Genomic DNA, 19,067 nt, shown 5'->3' on the forward strand with positions numbered 1-19,067 from the left:
GTTAGGTTTTAAGGTTTCTGGTCCTAAGTTTTACTAAACACTTATCTTTTTGGTGAACTGTAGAATTCTAGAAAGAAAGATGTCTCACAGTGCTTATGCCTGCTTCAACACTATAAATTTGGCATCTCCAGATGAATATTGTGGTATATTTATTTGTAGAAAGGTGCCTCAGAATGGAGAAAGGCTTTCTTTCAAGAAGGTGATGTCTGGGAGAAAGAGGCTCCCAAGCAGGGAGGAACAAGATCAAAGACTGAGGTGCTCATCATCCTAGTTACTTGGAAAACAGATTGGAGGATCCAGATTCAGAGCTGGCCTAGGAAGACAAATCCATGAGCCTCTCAACTCCAATTAATCAGTAAGAAGTTGAAGTGGAGGTGTGGTTCAACTGGTAGAGAGCCAGCCTTGAGTAGAAAAGGCTAAGGGACAGCGTCTAAGCCTTGAGTTCAAGCCCCAGTACTATCACACACACACACACACACACACACACACACACACATACACACACACACACACGATCTCTTTCTTGAAGGGACAGCAATGAAGCCAGCGGTTAGAATGAAATGAATAAAGAGGATAATTTGTGGATCGAGGCAGAAGGTACTCTGGGACATATAGGACAAAGTTTTACTGAATGAAAAACACTTGGCATCTCAGGGTAGAGAAATGACATGTTTTGACCCAGTTAAAAGGATCAAACTGCTTAGGATGATGAAAAATGAAACAGGAACATGCATACTTATGATAGATTTCTCAAGTTTTATATATTTTCAAGTTTTATATATTTTCAAGTTTTATATATTTTTGCCACAATAAAAATGGTTTAAGCTGTGGGTATGGCTCAAGTGCTTGCCCTGGAGACCCAATACCCTGAATTTAATCCCTAGTACTTTAAGAAATACAGCAACAACTACAGAAAACTGATGTGATTGGAAAGGCAGGTAATTTGGAAATGGAAGTGTGGCTTAAGTGGTAGAGGGCCAGGCTTGCGCCAAACTGCCAACTAAGAATGAAAGGCCCTAAGTTCAAGCCTCAGCACCAGGGTACCTGTATCTCTGTGACTGCATGCATGCACAGGCAGAGACACATACATACAACACCTAGTTTAAATTTTTTTTAAGAAACCTACTGTTTTGAGGAGATTGCAGGAGGGCAGAAGAGGTTTGAAGATGAAGACATACAGCAAGCAATAGGCTCTCTGGGCCTGGTTAGTAGAAGTTGTACTCTTGGACATACTTCAGAGCTGATATGATTAGCTGATGACATGTGCCATGCAGGAAACTGGAAAGATTGGCCCAGACAAGTGAAAGAATGGGGTTGCCACTTATGGCTATGAGAAATGCATGTCTGTGAAGTGGAAATCAGACATGTTAGCTTTGAGACTACTAGTGAACGGGAAGGAGCTCTGCAAGTATTGTGGAGAATGGGGCCAGGGGTTTGGCCTAGTGGTAGAGTGCTTGCCTAGCATGCACAAAGACTCGGGTTCGATTACTCAGTACCACATACATGGAAAAAGCCAGAAGTGGTACTGAGGCTCAAGTGGTAGAGCTCTAGCCTTGAAAAAGTCAAAGGACAGTGCTCAGGCCCTGAGCTCAAGCCTAGGACTGGCCAAAAAAAAAAATTCCTAGGCTCTTCCAGAGATCGACTTCATTGACTGCGAGCTGACTTCACAGCCCAGTTTTATTTAATGTTCTCAAGTGATTCAGTTCACTACTAAGATGAACACTGCTTTCCAAGTGTCAAATTTAAGACTCACCATAGGGTACTTTGTCAAAACAGGCAGATTTTGAGCTAGGCACCAGTGGCCCATACCTATAATCCTAGCTACTTAAGAGGCTGAGATCTGAGGGGTCATAGTTCAAAGCCAGCCTAGGCAGGAAAGTCTTTGACCCTCTTTATGTCCAGTTAATAAGCAAAAAGTCAGAATTGGAGCTGTGGTTCAAGTAGTAGAGCACTAGCCTTCAATTAAAAAGCTAAATGATAACACCTAGGCCTTGCTCAAGTAGCAGGACCAGGAGGTTTAAAAAAAAAAAAAAAAAAAGGCTGAGCCCTTTAAGACACATTTGGTTAACTCCATAACTCCAGAGCCAGGACTTTCCATTTTTTTTTGCCAGTCCTGGGGCTCTCTCAAGGCTAGAGCTATTTCCTTTGAGCCACAGCATCACTTCCAGCTTTTTCTATATATGTCGTACTGAGGAACTGAGTGCTAGGCGAGCACTCTACAACAAGGCTAAAGTCCCAGTCCCTCAATCAACATTTTAACCATCTCCTCTGAAAGAAATCAGAACATAAAGCAACCTACTGTACAGCTAAAGTGTTCTTTCTCTTAAAGCTCTCCCTCAGTTTAACACTGATTCTTATTTGAGGTCGCAACAAGTGAATGGCTAGAGTCCAGTACTGTAATCACAAGCCAGATGCCTTCCATCACCTCATCTTCTTGCCAGGATACTGATTTTAACACAAATTATAGAATTCAGGATTCTAAGAACCTAAACCATTTGCTACAAGGTGACGACAGAGCTCCAAGGACAGGAAAAGATGAAGATTTCTCCTTGTGCCTTTCATTTTCAACCCATCTTTCTCCTTATTTCTATTCCAAAAAAGCACTTTGGAGACAGGGGAATCTCAAATCCTATGCCAGCCTAGGCACCAGACCTTGTGTAAAAACAAAAGAACAAAATAAGAGAAACACTTAGAGATTTCACGTCCCCTTAGCAGTACCAGCCATCCTCTCCATCCACCCCGCCCCAGGGCCCACACAGCAGATTACAATCCCCTGCTGCCACTGAATCAGCAATGAGGCCTTGAAAAACTATTCAGTTCCAGGTCCTACTCCACACCCCTTAAACACCCTAAAAGTCGGGCCTTGCTGTGGGTAATTTATAATATTCCTTGGGTGATTTTTTTTATTTTTTTGCCAGTCCTGGGACTGGAACTCAGGGCCTGGGCACTGTCCCTTGAGTTTTTTTTGCTCAAGGCTAGCACTCTACCACATGAGGTACAACCTCACTTCTGGCCTTTTCTGTGGTACTGAGGACTCGAACCCAAGGATTCACACATGGTAGGCAAGCACTTTACTGCTAAGCCACATCCCCATCCCCCTGGGTGATCTTCATTTGCAGCTTTCCTGCTTGCTCCCCTTTCCTTATGCATATCTTCTCCTACTCAATGTAAGGATTTTAACATCCTCCAGGTAACCTACACAAAGTTTCCTTCCTATCAGTCTGTTAGCATCCATATTTCCAGGGACCCTCACCAGGCTCTAACTTAGCTACTAAATTCCAAGTCTGTCTTACAGCCTTACCATAGTTGAGTGTACTGGCTCCAAAATTTCACTATCTAGTATCCCATTCAGGAATTCTCCCAGGTCCCCTTGCCTCCTACCTCAAACTCTCTCAACTCTCACGACCATAAATCCACAGCCGTCACATGACCTCATCTTGCTTCTACACAAGTTTAAATTGCATGGAGCATTTGAATCTGAATCACCCCCCTCCCTCCTCACCCCCACTCATAATTACAAGTGCTTAGGCTCAGCTGGCTCAATCTAACGTCCAACTGTACACACCTCACCAAGTGTGAGGTGTGGCACGGCTAGCTAGCAAGTGAAATCGCACCTGCCCTGCCTCTCATAGGGTTCGATTTCAAGCTTCCATCTGTGAAACTTGTAACAGTTATACTTTCCTGCCCATTTCACTTTTTCAGCACCCACTTTCAAACACTGTCATCCTTCCTTGGCTTCCCACCTGTCTCAGCTGATGACTTTACCCCACAGTTCAAGCAAATCAGGCATTCTTATCTTCACCACCATGTCTATAAACTTATCTGTAGCTAGCTCTAGTGTTCCAAGTGTTCTTCTCTTTCCCAGTAAAAGGAATTATCACTGTTCCTGTAAAGGACTGATCATTGTACATATGCTCCAGACCACACCTTCTTTCTTTCCAAGAATTCTGTTCCTGCTGGGCACATGCCTGTAATCCTAGCTACTCAGAAGGCTGAAAACATTGCTCTCAACATTAGTACACATCAGGTTTCTATGCTGATGGCTTTAAACATCAGTATAGATAGTATTAAAATTTTGAAGATTAACTTCAAAGTCGAAAATACTTTTAAAAGCTTATTTTTACATTTATAGGATTCATAAGGTCTATGACTACTAATGACTTCAAATACAGAAATTGAACCAGGTACTTAATCTAAAAACGTTTATATTCAAGTATTATCCAATACACTGTACATTCCACAATGAATATTTTCTTTTATCTAAAAGATGAAGCAAGACCAGGTATTACTTGGATCCAGGAATCACAATCCCAGAGATGAATCAAATAAATTAGGGCAATTTAAAACCACTGAAAAGAAAAATAAAAGAATGTTAATGAATTAGCATTCTTTTATTAAGTAAAAATTTTTAAATAACTGAAAACACCAGCTGGTGAATAAGTTATTCAATATGTTATAGAATCAGTGTTATAGTGCTGGGAATGTGGCTTAGCGGTTAAGTGCTTGCCTACCATGCATGGGTTTGATTCCTTCGTACCACATACATAGAAAAGGCTAGAATTAGTGCTGTGTCTCACATGGGAGAATGCTAGCCTTGAGCAAAAGCAACTCAGGGACAGTGCTCAGGCCCTGAGTTCAACCCCATGACTAGCAAAAAAAAAAAATAAAGCTTTGCAGAAAAGAAAAACAGTATTTTTATAGGCCATCTTTCTAAAGAAATTTTCTGAAATCATATTTAGTATCTCAGTAAGACATTCTTAGCAAACAGAGAAAAGAATTCTCAAAGGTGAGATGGGTACCAGTGGTTCATGCCAGTAATCCTAGCTACTCAGGAGGCTTAAAGTCTGAGGATCACAATTAGAAGCAAGCCCATGCAGTAAAGGCCTTATCTTCTGGAAAGACTATCTTCAATTAGGCACGTGCACACACGTGTGCACACACACCCACACACCACAGAAGAAGAGCTGTGGCTCAAGGTAGAGTGCTAGCTTTGAATAAAAGAAGCTCAGAGACAGGCCCTGAGTTCAAACTCTAGGACTCACGGACTCATGGACTCACGGACCCACACACCCACACACAAGCCAAAAATGGAGATATAACTCAAGTGATTGAGCATCTAACTTGAATTCAAACATCAATTATTACAGGGGAAAAAAGAATGCTAATCAAGTTGGAAAAAAAATCTGTTACACAAAAGCTTTAAGACATTAATATTCAAGTAGAGGCTGCCCACAGTTCTGCCTGAATTAAGGGGTATTTTTTTTTTTTTTGCTTTTCATGCAAACTTGCTACATAGGGCCCTCTTTCTCAATCTGCAATCTTAGAAATAGCTATTTTAAATAAAATCAGAATAGCTTCTTGATAATTATGTGTTTATACAAAGATTTTTAAAAGTGTGGTGCTGGTGACTCACCCCTATAATCCCAGCTACTCAGGAAGCTATGACATGAGGAACACAGTCTGAAGCCAGCCAGGCAGGAAAATCCATGAGATTCTTTATCTCCAAAACCTAAAACACCACAGAAGTAGGATTGGGTCTCCAAGTGGTAGAACATTAACCTGAGCGCAAAAGCTCACGAACAATGCCAAGGCCCTGAGCTCAAACCCTATGACTAACAAAATAAGTTGAAAATACTATATAAAATACAAATCATTTAATATAATTAACCTTCTAATCTCTTGCCTTCTATCTTACCTAGTCTTCCCTCACCGCAATGAATGTGATTTCTAAGAGATCATGTCAACAGGGTGCCAGTGTTTCATGCCTATAATCCTAGCTACTCAGAAGGATAAGTTCTGTGGATCTCTGTTCAAAGCCAGCCTGGGCAAAAAGCGTGTGAGATGTATCTCCAGTGAACCACAAAGAAGCCAAAGTGGAGGTGTGACTCAAGTGGTAGAATCCCAGCCTCAAGCAAAAGAGGTCAAGGGACATTGCCCAAGCCCTGAGTTTGAGCCCCAAAATTAGCACATGCAAGCACTCACATACACATACACATACATACACATACATACACACACACACACACACACACACACACACACACAATCTTCTGTGACTGTCTTATGGAAATTTTTTCATGGACTTTTATAATCTTGACCATAGCCTTTATCACCCAAGTATGTTTTCTTCAGTTTTATGTCCATGCCCCACATTAATCTTAGGGTCTTCCCATTCTTAGTACATAAGAACATGCCCTGGACATGCTTAGAACATGTCCCATCCTCCTGAGGATATCTGTTCTTGCTGTTCCCTTGAATCAAACCATATTCCCCCAGTTCTTTTCATCCTGTAGGTCTTAATTCTCCTGTCTCCTCTTTCCCAACATTCTAGAAGAGTTACTCTTGGAATGCCTTTCTTTCATGACACATACCAACAACCTGAATTTGAGGGAAAAGATAAACATAGAACTCACAAGCATGGCACAAGTCCTCATCTACTTGAGTTCAAATCCTGATGCTACACCATGAACTCTCATTTCCATGTATTCACCTAAATGATGTGTTACAATGCCTGACTTATGCCAGGTAATTGTTCAACATTTGTAATTATGAAATATACAGTACTGAAAAACCAGGACCTAGTCCCTTTGACCATTTCTATATACCCACTGCTGATAAAACTCTGCCAGAGGAATGACTACTTTTCTTCATTGTTTCTTTTAAATGATAGCACCAACCATGTCCCAGTACCATGGGATCACCAATCAATGTGCCTTCAAGGTCTAGTTTACATGCACTTATTTTATTCTATTTACACTGTACATTTATACAAACCACAGGAAAAAGATACAAAAGCCTGTTTGTTTTCCAATGCCAAGTTGCAAAAAAAGGAAGACAGTGCTGTAAATTGTAAGATTCCACAAGCCACAGTGACTGCTATATGATGTATTTAAAGCTGTAAATATTGCCACAGGAGAATTTCTTGTCTTTGCAGCGACCACACAGTTCCTGTCGATGTGGCTTCCTTAGGTCAATATGTCTTTTCTTTTGAGTACAGGAACAACGAGACTTTGAACAGGTCTTTGAGAAATAAGGAACAAGTTGGACAATAAATAGTCAAATTAATGCTTCAAGTAGAATCCTCAAATCAAAATCTTCTTCCTACTACCCTTAATCAATGATATTTGATTTCAAATCTTGTGAGAAGCCAATGGACAAGTTGTACAAACAACTATGTCCCATCATTTTTCCAAAATGAATGGTCAGAAAAAAATGCCAAGACAACATAAAAGTGAAATATTTTGTAGTACCTTTCTTAGTCATTTTGTATATTTATACCCAGGTGAGGATTAGGGGCAGTGACTAGGTATTAAATGATTTGATTACTTAAATGAGAACAGTAAAAATATAATAGAGCACTGGTTGGTTCTTAAGGACCAGTGGTTTTACACAAACACACATAAATATCTTGGTAATGTGTGGAAATACTTTGGGTTGTTCAAAGTAGGAGGAAAGGATTTCTTTTTTTTTTTTTTTTTTTTTTGCCAGTCCTGGGCTTGAGCTCAGGGCCTGAGCAATGTCCTTGGACTTTCTCAAGGCTAGAGCTCTACCACTTGAGCCTCAGCACCACTTCCAGCTTTTTTCTATGTATGTGGTACCAAGGAATCGAACCCGGGTCCTCATGCATGCTAGGCAAGCACTTTAACCACTAGGCCAAACTCCCAGCCCAGGAGGAAAGGATTTCTAAAAGAAGGTAGATTCCTTTCCTTCCAGATATTCCCAATCTTTACTAAAATTTAAAGTACCACCTTTTGATCATTATCCCAATATTTCCTCTCATTAATTAAAAAAATGAATTCTATGAGAATATACTACACTTTGCCAATATTTGAAATAGGACAAAGAGCAATGATTATGAGCAATGATTATGAGCAATGATTATGAGCAATGATTATGAGCAATGATTATGAGCAATGATTATGAGCAATGATTATGAGCAATGATTATGAATGTAGCAGAAATAGACATTTCTTTTATACTGTGAACAAGAAGCGTTTTTATTTTTCAAGTAAGTTTTAAATGTATCAAATTTTGTGTAACATTTCATAAGATGTAGAAAGCATTGAGAAGTACTCCATTTAGGCATCCTATTCTGGAGCCAGATTACCTCAAATTGCCCAAATACTTTACTCTTTCATTGAGAAGTATCCTTACCTATAAGAAAATTCTAATAGCTAATACATTGGTACTGAATAACCCAACACTGCTTTAAGTACCCTAAATAGATTACTGTAAGTAAATCACAAGTTCTTTTTGAGGAAAAAAAATATATTTTTTGTTGTTGTCGTGGTTCGTGGGGCTTGATCTCAGCCTGGACTATGTCCCTGAGCTCTTCAGCTCAAGGCTACAACCCTACCCTTAGGCCTGGGCACTGTTCCTGAGTTCTTCAGGTCAAGGCTACCACCCTACCCTTGAGCCAAGCCCCACTTCCCGTTTTCTAGAGGTTAATTGGAGAGAAGAGTCTCAGGTCCTTTTGTGCTCAAGCTGGCTTTGAACCTTGATCCTCAGATCTTAGCCTCCTGAGTAGCTAGGATTACAGACATGAGCCACCTGCCTAGCAGAAGAAAATATTTTAAATGTAGATTCCATTTTCCAGCAATGGTAGACCAAGTAATTCTAGCCAGCACAAAAACTAAGCTGAAAATAATTGTTCAAAAGTACTAGCAAATTGCCAAAACATTGAAGAAGGAAATATTTAAACAGAGGTAAGGCCAAAGTTTGACCTAAAGGTACAGTGCTTACCTACCATGCAATAAGCCCTGGGTTTGATTCCTCAGTACCACATAAACAGAAAAAGGCAGAGGTGGTGTTATAGCTCAAGTGGTAGAGTACTGGCCTTGAGAAAGGTCAAGAATAGTGCCCAGGCCCTGAGTTCAAGCCCCAGTACTACCAAAAGAAAATTTTTAGTTATCAACTTTAACTATGTGTAATTTTTCTGGATAAAGACATATATTTCAAGATCTTTTAAATCTCCATCCCCTAGCTTCTCAGAACTGAAGTAGTTAAAATTTTACCTAGTTCTATGGCTGTCAAGAATAGGTAGATATCATAGAATCTATTCACACGTTAAACACTATTACTTTAATCTTGGGAAGTTATTCTATGCTATTGAAATAAGCTGTATGATCTACAAAGTGAAGCCAACACCTATCATAAAAAAAAAAAAACCTACAGGAAATGCTGCTTGTTAAACTGCCAATTCTAGAAGAGGAGAGACAGGGCCGTGAGCGTGGCCTAGTGGTAGAGTGCTTGCCTAACATGCACGAAATCCTGGGTTCAATTCCACAGTAACACATACCTAGAAAAAGCTGAGATTGGTACTGTGGCTTAAGTGGTAGAGTACTAGCCTTGAGAAAGGCAAGGAAAGTGCTCATGCCTGAATTCAAGTCCCAGGACTGACAAAATAAAATTAAATTCTAATTAAGAATAAAAATAAAAGGAGAGACAGAAGGAAAGCTGGGCTTTCCTATTAGTGGTTTACATCTATAAGCCTAGCTACCCAGGGAGCTAAGATCTGAGGATCCCAGGAAGCCAGGCTGGACAGAAAAATTTGTGAGACTTTTATCTCCAATTACTAGCCAAACGCCCAAAGTGGTAGAACACCAGCCTTGATTTAAAAAAAAAAAAAAAAAGGTAAGGGATAACACCCAGGCCAGGTTCAAGCACCAGCACAAGAAATGAGGGGAAGAGTGGAAAAGAAGTAGGAGCTATAAAAGATTAGTAAGTCAACAATGGATATACCATATTAGAAGAGCTATTGTAAGCAACTCAGATCTTGTATCCAGGATTTGAAAGTCTACACTTTGAGAATCAGGATGAATCAAAAATGAGCCTGCCTTCACAACTGCTCAGTTTCAAAATGACTCAGCTCTACACTGAAAAAGTGTGACCCAAAATTGTTTGTCTGCCTGTCAGAAGAACAATAAAAGACACTACCCTAAACTACAAAGTACCACTACAATTTTTCATATCTATGAATAACAATATAACCAGGTATGGAAAAGGCAGTGATAAGAGGCCCACGGGCCTCCTCTCCAATAGCTTAGGTTGTCCCTTTCCTAGGCCCATGTGGTCCAAGTAGTAAATAATCAGTGTTGGCCCAAGGCCCCTTCCCCTTCTCTCATAGTGCCCAGCACATGCAACACCAGGCCCCTTGATTAAGGGCAGTATCTCCCACCCTTTTACCTTTAATAACCATGTAAGACTACAAGATCCTCCTCTCTCAGTGGCCTTGAGGTCCCAGCAGCTGCAGAGCTCTTACCTACCTACCATAGGGACAGTATCCATAAATCCTAGAGTGCCATGTTGAAGCCCCTAGTCCTCATATCCACCCTAGGGTCTCCACATCCTCTCCATCCCCTAAACTTTACAGGTGATATAAGTTACCCCAGATAATAGCTGGTGCTACTTCTCATGTATGTATATGTAAGAAGGGCCTACTAGTTACCAAAAAAATAAAAGAAAGAAAGAAAAAGAAAAAAGCAATGTTACTCTTTCCCGAAAGCTTAAATACAAGTTTCCTTCAAGCTGGCTTAAATTTTTCCTCACTCCAGTCAAAAAGGACTCACTAGGAAATTCAGTAGCTTTCTAAATACTAGAAAAAGAAAAAAAAATCTAATCACAAATTTAATCCATCTAACATTTTGCCAAAGTTATTTCATCGTAATGACTTCAGCTTTCAGATCTGTAAAATGGGAATAATGCTTGTCACAAGATTAAATCACAAGAGATAATGCATGTAAAACCAAAGACTGACAATACAGTAAAAAGCAACAAGTATTTAATAACTTCCTATATTACAGTTATATACAGGTTACCTTAGAAGAAACACACAGATAAAAATGTACCACATAAGTAACTCAAGATAGTGAATTGCTCTTTGAGAAAGCAAAGAAGTTTATGCTTTAACTTTTTCTAAAATTATTACACAATTCTAAACACTCAAAAAATCCAACACTTATTTAATTTTACCCCTTCCAGGCACAGATGGCTCACACTGTAACCTTAGCTTAGGTAGAAAAGGCAGGACTAAAGGTATGGCTCAAATGGTAGAATTACAACAGTCCAGAAAGCCAAATGAGCGTAAGACTAATTTCAAACGCTGATACTGTCAAAACTAAATAGAGATGGGCATCGATGGCTCAGGCCTGTAATCCCAGCTACTCACGAGGTTGAGATCTAAGCATTATGGTTCAAAGTCAGCCCTAGCACAAAATTCTTGAGACTCTTATCTCCAATGAGACTCTTATCTCCAATGAATCACCAGAAAACCAGAAGTGGCACTGTGGCTCAAAGTGGTAGAGCAATAGTTTTGAGCTCAAGAACAGTGCCCACGCCCAGAGTTCAACCCGCGACCGACAAAAACAAAAAAAAAAAATGGATGGGGGGAACAGAGGCATGACTCAAGCTTTCTCAGACAAGCCAATGAGAGAAAGCCTCAGGTACTAAGTTTGTTCAAGTCCCCATCTTTGTCTTTGCCAAACAAATTTTTAAGTATTTGAATTGTTATTATAAAGGTGATATACAGAAGGATTATTTCATAAGTCAGGTGATGTTAACATTTTTTAAACAAAGTCACCTCTTCCTTTTATCTCATCCAGTTTTTCTACCAAACAAGAGTTTAAACTCAGCCATCTTATACTTGGTATACTGCCTCAAGCCACACCCAGGCCTGAAAACGCAAACACTCTTATGCCAATATACAAGACTACACAATCCTAACATTTTTACCACAGAGACTTCATGTTGAGCAGAAGCATTAAAATCACAATAAAAACATATGCTCTTACCTGACATTGGATTGCTTCTACTCGGTAAGGGTTAAAGCTCTTCTGGCATTTGCAGCAGAGCTGTTTGAAATAAACCTAGATGGGGGGGGAAAGTCTTTTTAATACATGTGTGTGGCTCCTACTCTTAGTTCCTAAATTTAAGTAATCCATTACCTGATCTCCTACTTTGATTTTAACCCAACCTCTATTCTTAAGAATGTTTCTTGGGGGGCCAGGAGTTTGGCCTAGTGGTAGAGTGCTTTGTCTGGCATGCATGAAGAGCCAGGTTCAATTCCTCAGTCCCATATACATAAAAAAGCCAGGAGTGGTGCTGTGATTCAAGTGGCAGAGCAATAGCCTTGAGGTAAAAGCCCAAGGACAGTGCTCAGGCCGTGAGTTCAAGCCTCAGGACTGGCCAAAGAAAAAATGTTTCTTGAGCCAGGAGCATAGCATAGTGTAGAATGTTTGCCTAACATGCATGAAGCCCTGGGTTAGATTCCTAGGTACCATATACACAGAAAAAGCTGGAAGCGATGTTGTGGCCCAAGGGGCAGAACATTAACCTTGAACAACAACAAAAAAGTGTCCAAGGACAATGCCCAGGATTTGAGTTCAAGCCCCAGGACTGGTTAAAATAAAAAAAAAAAGTTACTCCTGGGCGCGTTGGCTCACACCTGTAATCCTATCTATTCAGGAGGCTGAGATCTGAGGATCACAGTTTTAAACCAACCCAGGCACTAAAAAAATCCATGAGACTCTTACCTCCCATCACCAGAAAACCAGAAGTGCCACAGTGGCACAAGTGATAGGGTAGTAGCCTTGAGCTCAAGAGCTCAGGGACAACACCCAGGCCCAGAGTACAAGTCCCACAACTTGGGAGGGGAGGGAGGAGAAAGTTTCTTTGTGGGATTTTTTTTTTGGGGGGGGGGGAGGATTAGTGTTAATCCAAAGGCTTGAACTAAGGGCCTAAATGGGGGGAGGAGGGCTCGTCCCTTAGCTTTGCTTCTCAAGGCTAGCACTCTTTAACACCTGAGTCACAGATCCATTTCCATCTTTTTTTGGTGGTTAACTGGGTCTCACGGACATTCTGTCCAGCTGGCTTCAAACCATGAGCCTCAGATGTTAGCCTCATGAGTATCTAGGACTACAGATAAACTTTACTAGGGCTATTGGTCCCTTTCATGTACCTGTAAAATGGGGTACTATTTTTTTCTATAGTTTTGTTAACCACCCTGTAACACACATAAAGAAACTTCTTGGGCCAGGAGTTTGGCCTAGTGGTAGAGTGCTTCCTAGCATGCACAAAGGTTTGGGTTCGATTCCTCGGTACCACATACATAGAAAAAGCTGGAAGTGGTGAAGTGACTCAAGTGGCAGAGTGCTAAACTTGAGATAAGCCCAAGGACAGTGCTCAAGCTCTGAGTTCAAGCCCCACGACTAGCAAAAACAAAACAAAACAAAAAAAATCTTGATAAGCCATGGGAAGCTCTTATTCTAATTGTATCCATTTTGTGGGCCAAGCCCTTTTTTATTTTATCCCAGTCCTGACATGTATTTTCCAGTTTGAAAATATCTGAACCATTTGAAATTATTGGGGCTATGTGCATTCTAGATTTTGTTCTACACTTTCTCCTCCTGTTGGTTATTTAAAGTCTTGATTGGACATGATAGTGCTGACCCTCAGAAAACTGAATCACCACCTCCTGTGTAATTCCTTTTTTGTACTTAAATATTTTAATTTTTTTTATCCTGGAGGTCCTTTCATTGAGTCTCATCCTATATGGCCTTATGTATTTAGGTTTTGACCTATTGTAAACCTCTGTTAGGAGAGTCCAAGGTTTATATTATTTAATTATAATTATATTTAATTATGACCAATAAGGGAAAACATTTAGCCTATTCCCTTTGAATCTGGCTTACTTTACTTAATATGATTTTTCCTAAGTCTTTCCATTTCCTTACAAATGGGGCAATGTCATTCTTTCTGATGTCAGCATAAAATCCCATTGTGTATAAATACATCTTGTTGATCCAATCATCAACTGAAGGGCATCTGGTATTAATTTCTGTTCCAACTCTATGTCATGGATTCCACTACACCCAGCACTCAATTGCAGCTTTGTCTGCATCACTTCATGCAGAACAGATACTTGAACTCAGGGCCTGGACATTGTCACTTGCTTTTTCACTCAAAGTTGAGTCACAATTCCACTTCCAGTTTTTTGCTAAAAAGGGTTTTGTTTTTGTCAGTCATGGAGCTTGAATTCTGGGCCTGGGCATTGTCCTGAATTCTTCAGCTTAAGACTAATGCTTTACCACTTGAGCCACAGTGCCACTTCTGATTTTCTGGTGGTTAAGAATCTCAGCCTAGAGTTTAGCCTAGTGGTAGAGTGCTTGCCTAGCATGCATGAAGACTAGCATGCATGAAGACTAAGGGTCAATTTCTCGGTACCACATACATAGAAAAAGCTGGGAATGGTGCTGTGGCTCAAGTGGTAGAACACTAGCCTTGAGAAAACCCACAAGACAGTGCTCAGGCCCTAGTATAACCCAGAACTGGCAAAAAAAAAAAATCTCAGACTTTAGTACCTGGCGGCTTTGAACTGTGATCCTCAGTCTCCAAAGTAGCTAGGATTACAGGCATGAGCCATGTTGGTGCCTGGCTTGTAAGACAACTTATCTCCAACTAACAAGCATAGATTTCAAAGCCAGGATGGCTTTGAACTGCAATCCTTAGGTCCCAGCCTCCAAAGTAGCTAAGATTACAAGTATGGAGCCACTGCCAGTGCCCAGCCAGAATAAGTTTCTTGAGGACAAGTTTTATGCTGTATTCTTTCATTCTGGAACCTCACAATGTCTCAGTTAAAGCCCTGAATTAAATCCTGGCATAAAAAGAGAGGAGGAAGAGGAGGAGGAGGAGGAAGACGCTAATCTTGAGGAAAGCCCAAGGACAGTTCCTAGGCCACTAGTTCAAGGCCCAGGACTGGCAAAAAAAAAAAAAAATGTAAGGCTATCCTTGTCTATAATAGTGAACCCTATCAAAGAGGGAGAGAGACAGACGAGACACAGAGACGAAAGAGAGGCACAGACAAGAAAAAAGACACAGACAGAGAGGGAGAGACAGAGAGGACCAGCTCATGAAGAGTAGTCCCCATGAGACTCTTATCTCTACTCAAACACTCAAAAACCAGAAGCGTGCTGTGGCTAAATGGTAGTGATACAGTCGTGAGCACAAAGAGGCTCAGGAATAACACCCAGGCCCTGAGTTCAAGCCCCCACAACCAACCAACCCCCCCCACACACAAATAACCTAAAAATAAAACTTCAAGAAGCAAATTTTATTAAATAAGCCTAGTGTGCATAGTTGGAAAAGGAATTACCCAGGTCAAGCAAAATCAGACGGAAGCAACTCAGTGGCGTCTGGTATAGTCATTCTGAAAGGAAGGGCCATGATAACCTGGAAATGCACAATCAATAAAAGCTCTCCTAATCTCAGTATATGTGGTGAAAAGAGGAAGAGATAATTTATTCCTAGCCAAAGTAAATCTCTTATAAATTAGCTTTTACAGTAAGTCTCTCATTGCCCCATCTTGTGGACAAACTGGAAATCTCCAGTTAAGACCTAAATTGGTTGCAGAATGCCCAAGTGTAAACAAGAGCAAAAGTTCAACCAGAAAACCTGAAATGGTGTCTAACAAAACAACTGAGCCACATATAACATTAGAATACAGCCCAGGGACTGGACCATATCACATTTAGATGAATTTCAACATTTACTTTGCAACTTACTGAAAGCTTAACAGAGAAATCCAGCAAGTAGAGTTGTGACAGTCATATTTCCATCTAGTTATCTGTGCACACCCCATTCCCCTCACTTTTACTTACTTTATTAGTTCCAGAAATGCACCACACATAAGCGCTCTCCCATCTGGTATTACAATCTTTACAGTGAAAATAGCCATATTTCGCTTCCAAAAACTGAAAAGGCAAAAGTCCTTTAGTAAGAGTCTTTTAGTATATCAGAAAAAAAAAAAAGATTTTTTTTTTGTCAGTCCTGGAGCTTGAACTCAGGGCCTGAACACTGTCCTTGGGATTTCTCAAGGCTAGTACTCTACCACTAGAGCCACAGCACCACTTCCACCTTTTTTTTTTTATGTTTGTGGTACAGAGGAATCAAACCCTGGTCTTCGTGCATGCTAGGCAAGCACTCTACTACTAGGCCAGACTCCCCGCCCCATGGTACTTAAAAAAAAAAAAAATCACATCTGCTTCAATGCTACCCCATTTACATCTTATCTCTATGACTTCTGTGTGGTTCTTCATACTATCAATCCTTCCTTCACAATCTTGTTTTCCACCAGAACTATCTTAAAATGAAAAAAAAATCTGTATTATTTCTCACACTTGAAATTCTTTTTGCTCACTTCCCACTACAACAGTAGCCAGATTTCTTGGTTTCACGAACTTTGAAATTAAAAATGTGAAGCCATTGTACCAAAAACTTGAAAAACGTACCAGTCATGTAAAGACAGGTATTCAGAACTCCTGTTTTCCCTTCCAAATAAAAGGCAGAGATGAGTGAAGATGTGGCTTTTATTGCCTCAGAAGTTGAAAACAAACAGGTGCAGGCAGTTCACAACTGTCTTCCTAACTATTTAGAAGCCTGCAACCTTGAACTAGTTAAATGGCTAGAATCATAGCTTCAGGCCAGGCTGGGTAGATTTCTAAGATTTCATCACTAAAATAACTAGGAGAAAAAAAGCAAGACTGAAGATGTGGCTCAAGTGGTAGAATGCTAGCTCTGCAAGAGCTTGAGGCCATGAGCTCAATCCTTAACACTGCCCCCTCCACCAAAAAAAAAGAGAAAGAGAGAAATAGACTATAGGTAGGGCTGGTAGAGGTTGGAGAAAGGAGAGCTAACAGAAAACAAAATGCACCTGGAAGTTGGATTTCTGGAGCAAATCTATCTCTGTGTCTCCATGTTCTTCTCCACGTTCCTGCTTGCACGTCTTTTCCTCAGAACCTGCAGCATCTTCCAGCTCCTTGAGCTGTTGAAGTTCCTCCTGCCTGTTATCTTCAGCCTCTGCCTTAGGCGTTGATGTCGGCTGCTGGCCGGCCTCATCCGAGCCTGAAAGGGCCTTATTTTTCCCATCTTCCCCATTGCGCAGCGGTATCAAGCTCCTTTGATTGGTCATTTGTGAATAGGTGCCCCAGCCTGTCCCGAGTTCCTTGTGACCACTTCTGTCCCAAGGGGAGCAGCTGCGCAGGGTTCGAGGCCCCAGTGAGCACTGCACGGACTTGTCCACCCGCAGGCTCACCTGTATGCCTACCTCTTTGGTGTTGGCCTTGCACAGCCGTAGACCAGGATTGGAGTTCATCTGGGCGAGGATAGCCTTGAGCTGAGCCCTCTTGTAAGGATCCATGTAATAGTCAGAGGCATTTGCTGGCATCAGCAGCCTTGGCCTGGCCAGGAAAGTTGGGGCGCCCATGTTTTGTCTCCAGTCCAACTGTTTGTGCCCTGCAAGTCCAGGCTGGCTCAAAGGCAGCGTGTTTCCATAACCCTGGTATAAGCCACAGGGAACGTGGACAAAGCGCTCCATCCCTTACCAGGTGCTCGGACCTGATATATCCTCCCGCAGTATGGGCCCTCGTCTTGCTTCGCACTTTCATCCGCCCCTTCCTCCTTCTGAATAGGTTGCTCCAGATTCGTCATGGATTTCTCCATTTATTTCAGAATCTAACAGGAGCTGCAGCCTATTACCCTAATTGAAGGAGGGAAGCACTGTCTACCTACAAACACCTCACTGCTGCTTGATTCCTCCTTGTTTTGTTTGCCCTATCTCTTCAACTCGCTGGTCCTGAATCTTTTTCCAAAGCTGCTTTTCATTTCTGACTTACCCATTCTGCTTTACAGAAGTAATTCCATTTTTTTAAATTGTTCTACTATTCATGCATTGAGCACTGTTGGTGGAAATACAAATAAGTACATCTGTTTTGGAAAACCATACAGAGAGGTTCCTTAATGGCTTAAAAACAGAATGGGAAAAACGGGGAAAGAGTCGGGTAAGGGGTAACATTGTCAAAGAAAAAATATACTCATTACCTGACTTAAGTTACTGTAACTGCTCTGTACATTACATCGCCTTTATAATATATCCAGGCAGTCCTGGAGCTTGAACTCAGAGCCTCAGGCACTGTCCCGGAGCTTCTTTTGTTCTATGCTAGCATTCTACCATTTGAGCCTGCGTAATTTCCGTCCTTTTCTATTTATGTAGTACTGAAGAATCAAACCCAGGGCTTCATGTACGCTAGGCAAGCGCCCTACCACTAAGTCACATTTCCAGCTCCTATAATAATTTTTTAAAAGTTTAAAAAATAGAATAACCATATGACGGCATAGTCCCAGCACTCTGAAATATGCCTGAAGGAAATGAAGTCAGAATTACCAATTACAGCATTCCAAGGTCACAAGTCAAGACTAGGAAAACCTGTGTCTGCTGACAGGTTAAACTGCAGCACTGTAATGGGAATGGTATTCATCCTCTCAAACAAAAGGAGCCGGGAGTGGTAGGGCACACCTGTGATCCCACCGCTTCGGTGGCTCGGGCCAGCCTGGGATACGCAGGCAGACTTGGATTTACGTGGTAAACAGAGGAGGTGGGGGGAGAACTGCTATTCGCAGCACCGTGGATGAGCCTACAGGACATCAGGGTAAATGAAAGGAGAGGGAAAACCACTCGAGGACTTGAACAAGGGCCACCTGAGAGCCAGACGAGTCAACAAGAGCCCCTTTTCCTAGTACACAGTCTGCTCATCCTCCACCACGCCCAACTCCGAGGCTTTGGTTTGGTTTTTGTTTAAGGCTGGCCTACTTTGGGGCCTACGCTCTAAGAGCAGAACACAAGCTTTTCCAAGACCCCATCCAGATGGGGTCGTCCCCAGGACGGCGAGAGGGGGTTTTGTGCAGGAGAGGACGGCCACGTCGAGCGAGGAAGCCTGCTAACGGCTGCTTTCTCCTTTCCTCAGGGTCACCGGGCGCTCCATCTTCCCTTCACTTAGAACTCGGGGCGTCAGTAGCCGTTAGCAACGGGGACGGGCGACTTCCGCCTGGCTTCCGGGAGGGCGGCGCGCGCTCGGGCGTGCCGGGCTAAGACGTCGCCGCGTCATGACGTGGCGCGCTACGTGACCCGCGCGGGCTTTTTTGGCGCGAGCCTGTGCAATGAGGCGGCGGAGGCGGAACGGAGGGGTTCGGCTGCGCTCGGGTTTGGCTCTGTGGTGGCGTTTCGCGGGGGAAGAAGG

General features: G+C 41.8%; 1 protein-coding gene across 1 annotated transcript; it reads right to left on the reverse strand.

Annotated features, from left to right (window-relative positions):
• Nucleotides 1-6,723: 6,723 nt before the first annotated feature.
• Zar1l (zygote arrest 1 like) lies at nt 6,724-18,850 on the reverse strand. The gene is made up of 4 exons (XM_090341739.1): nt 16,706-18,850; nt 15,654-15,746; nt 11,790-11,864; nt 6,724-7,020 (listed from the first exon to the last, which is right to left on the reverse strand). The coding sequence occupies exons 1-4, from the start codon at nt 17,366-17,368 to the stop codon at nt 6,877-6,879; spliced, it is 975 nt and encodes a 324-aa protein (XP_090197865.1). The 5' UTR covers nt 17,369-18,850; the 3' UTR covers nt 6,724-6,876.
• Between the last annotated feature and the right edge of the window lie 217 nt (nt 18,851-19,067).

Source organism: Megascapheus bottae, chromosome 11, assembly GCF_031878675.1.
Source record: "Megascapheus bottae isolate mThoBot1 chromosome 11, mThoBot2.hap1, whole genome shotgun sequence".
NCBI lineage: Eukaryota > Metazoa > Chordata > Mammalia > Rodentia > Geomyidae > Megascapheus > Megascapheus bottae.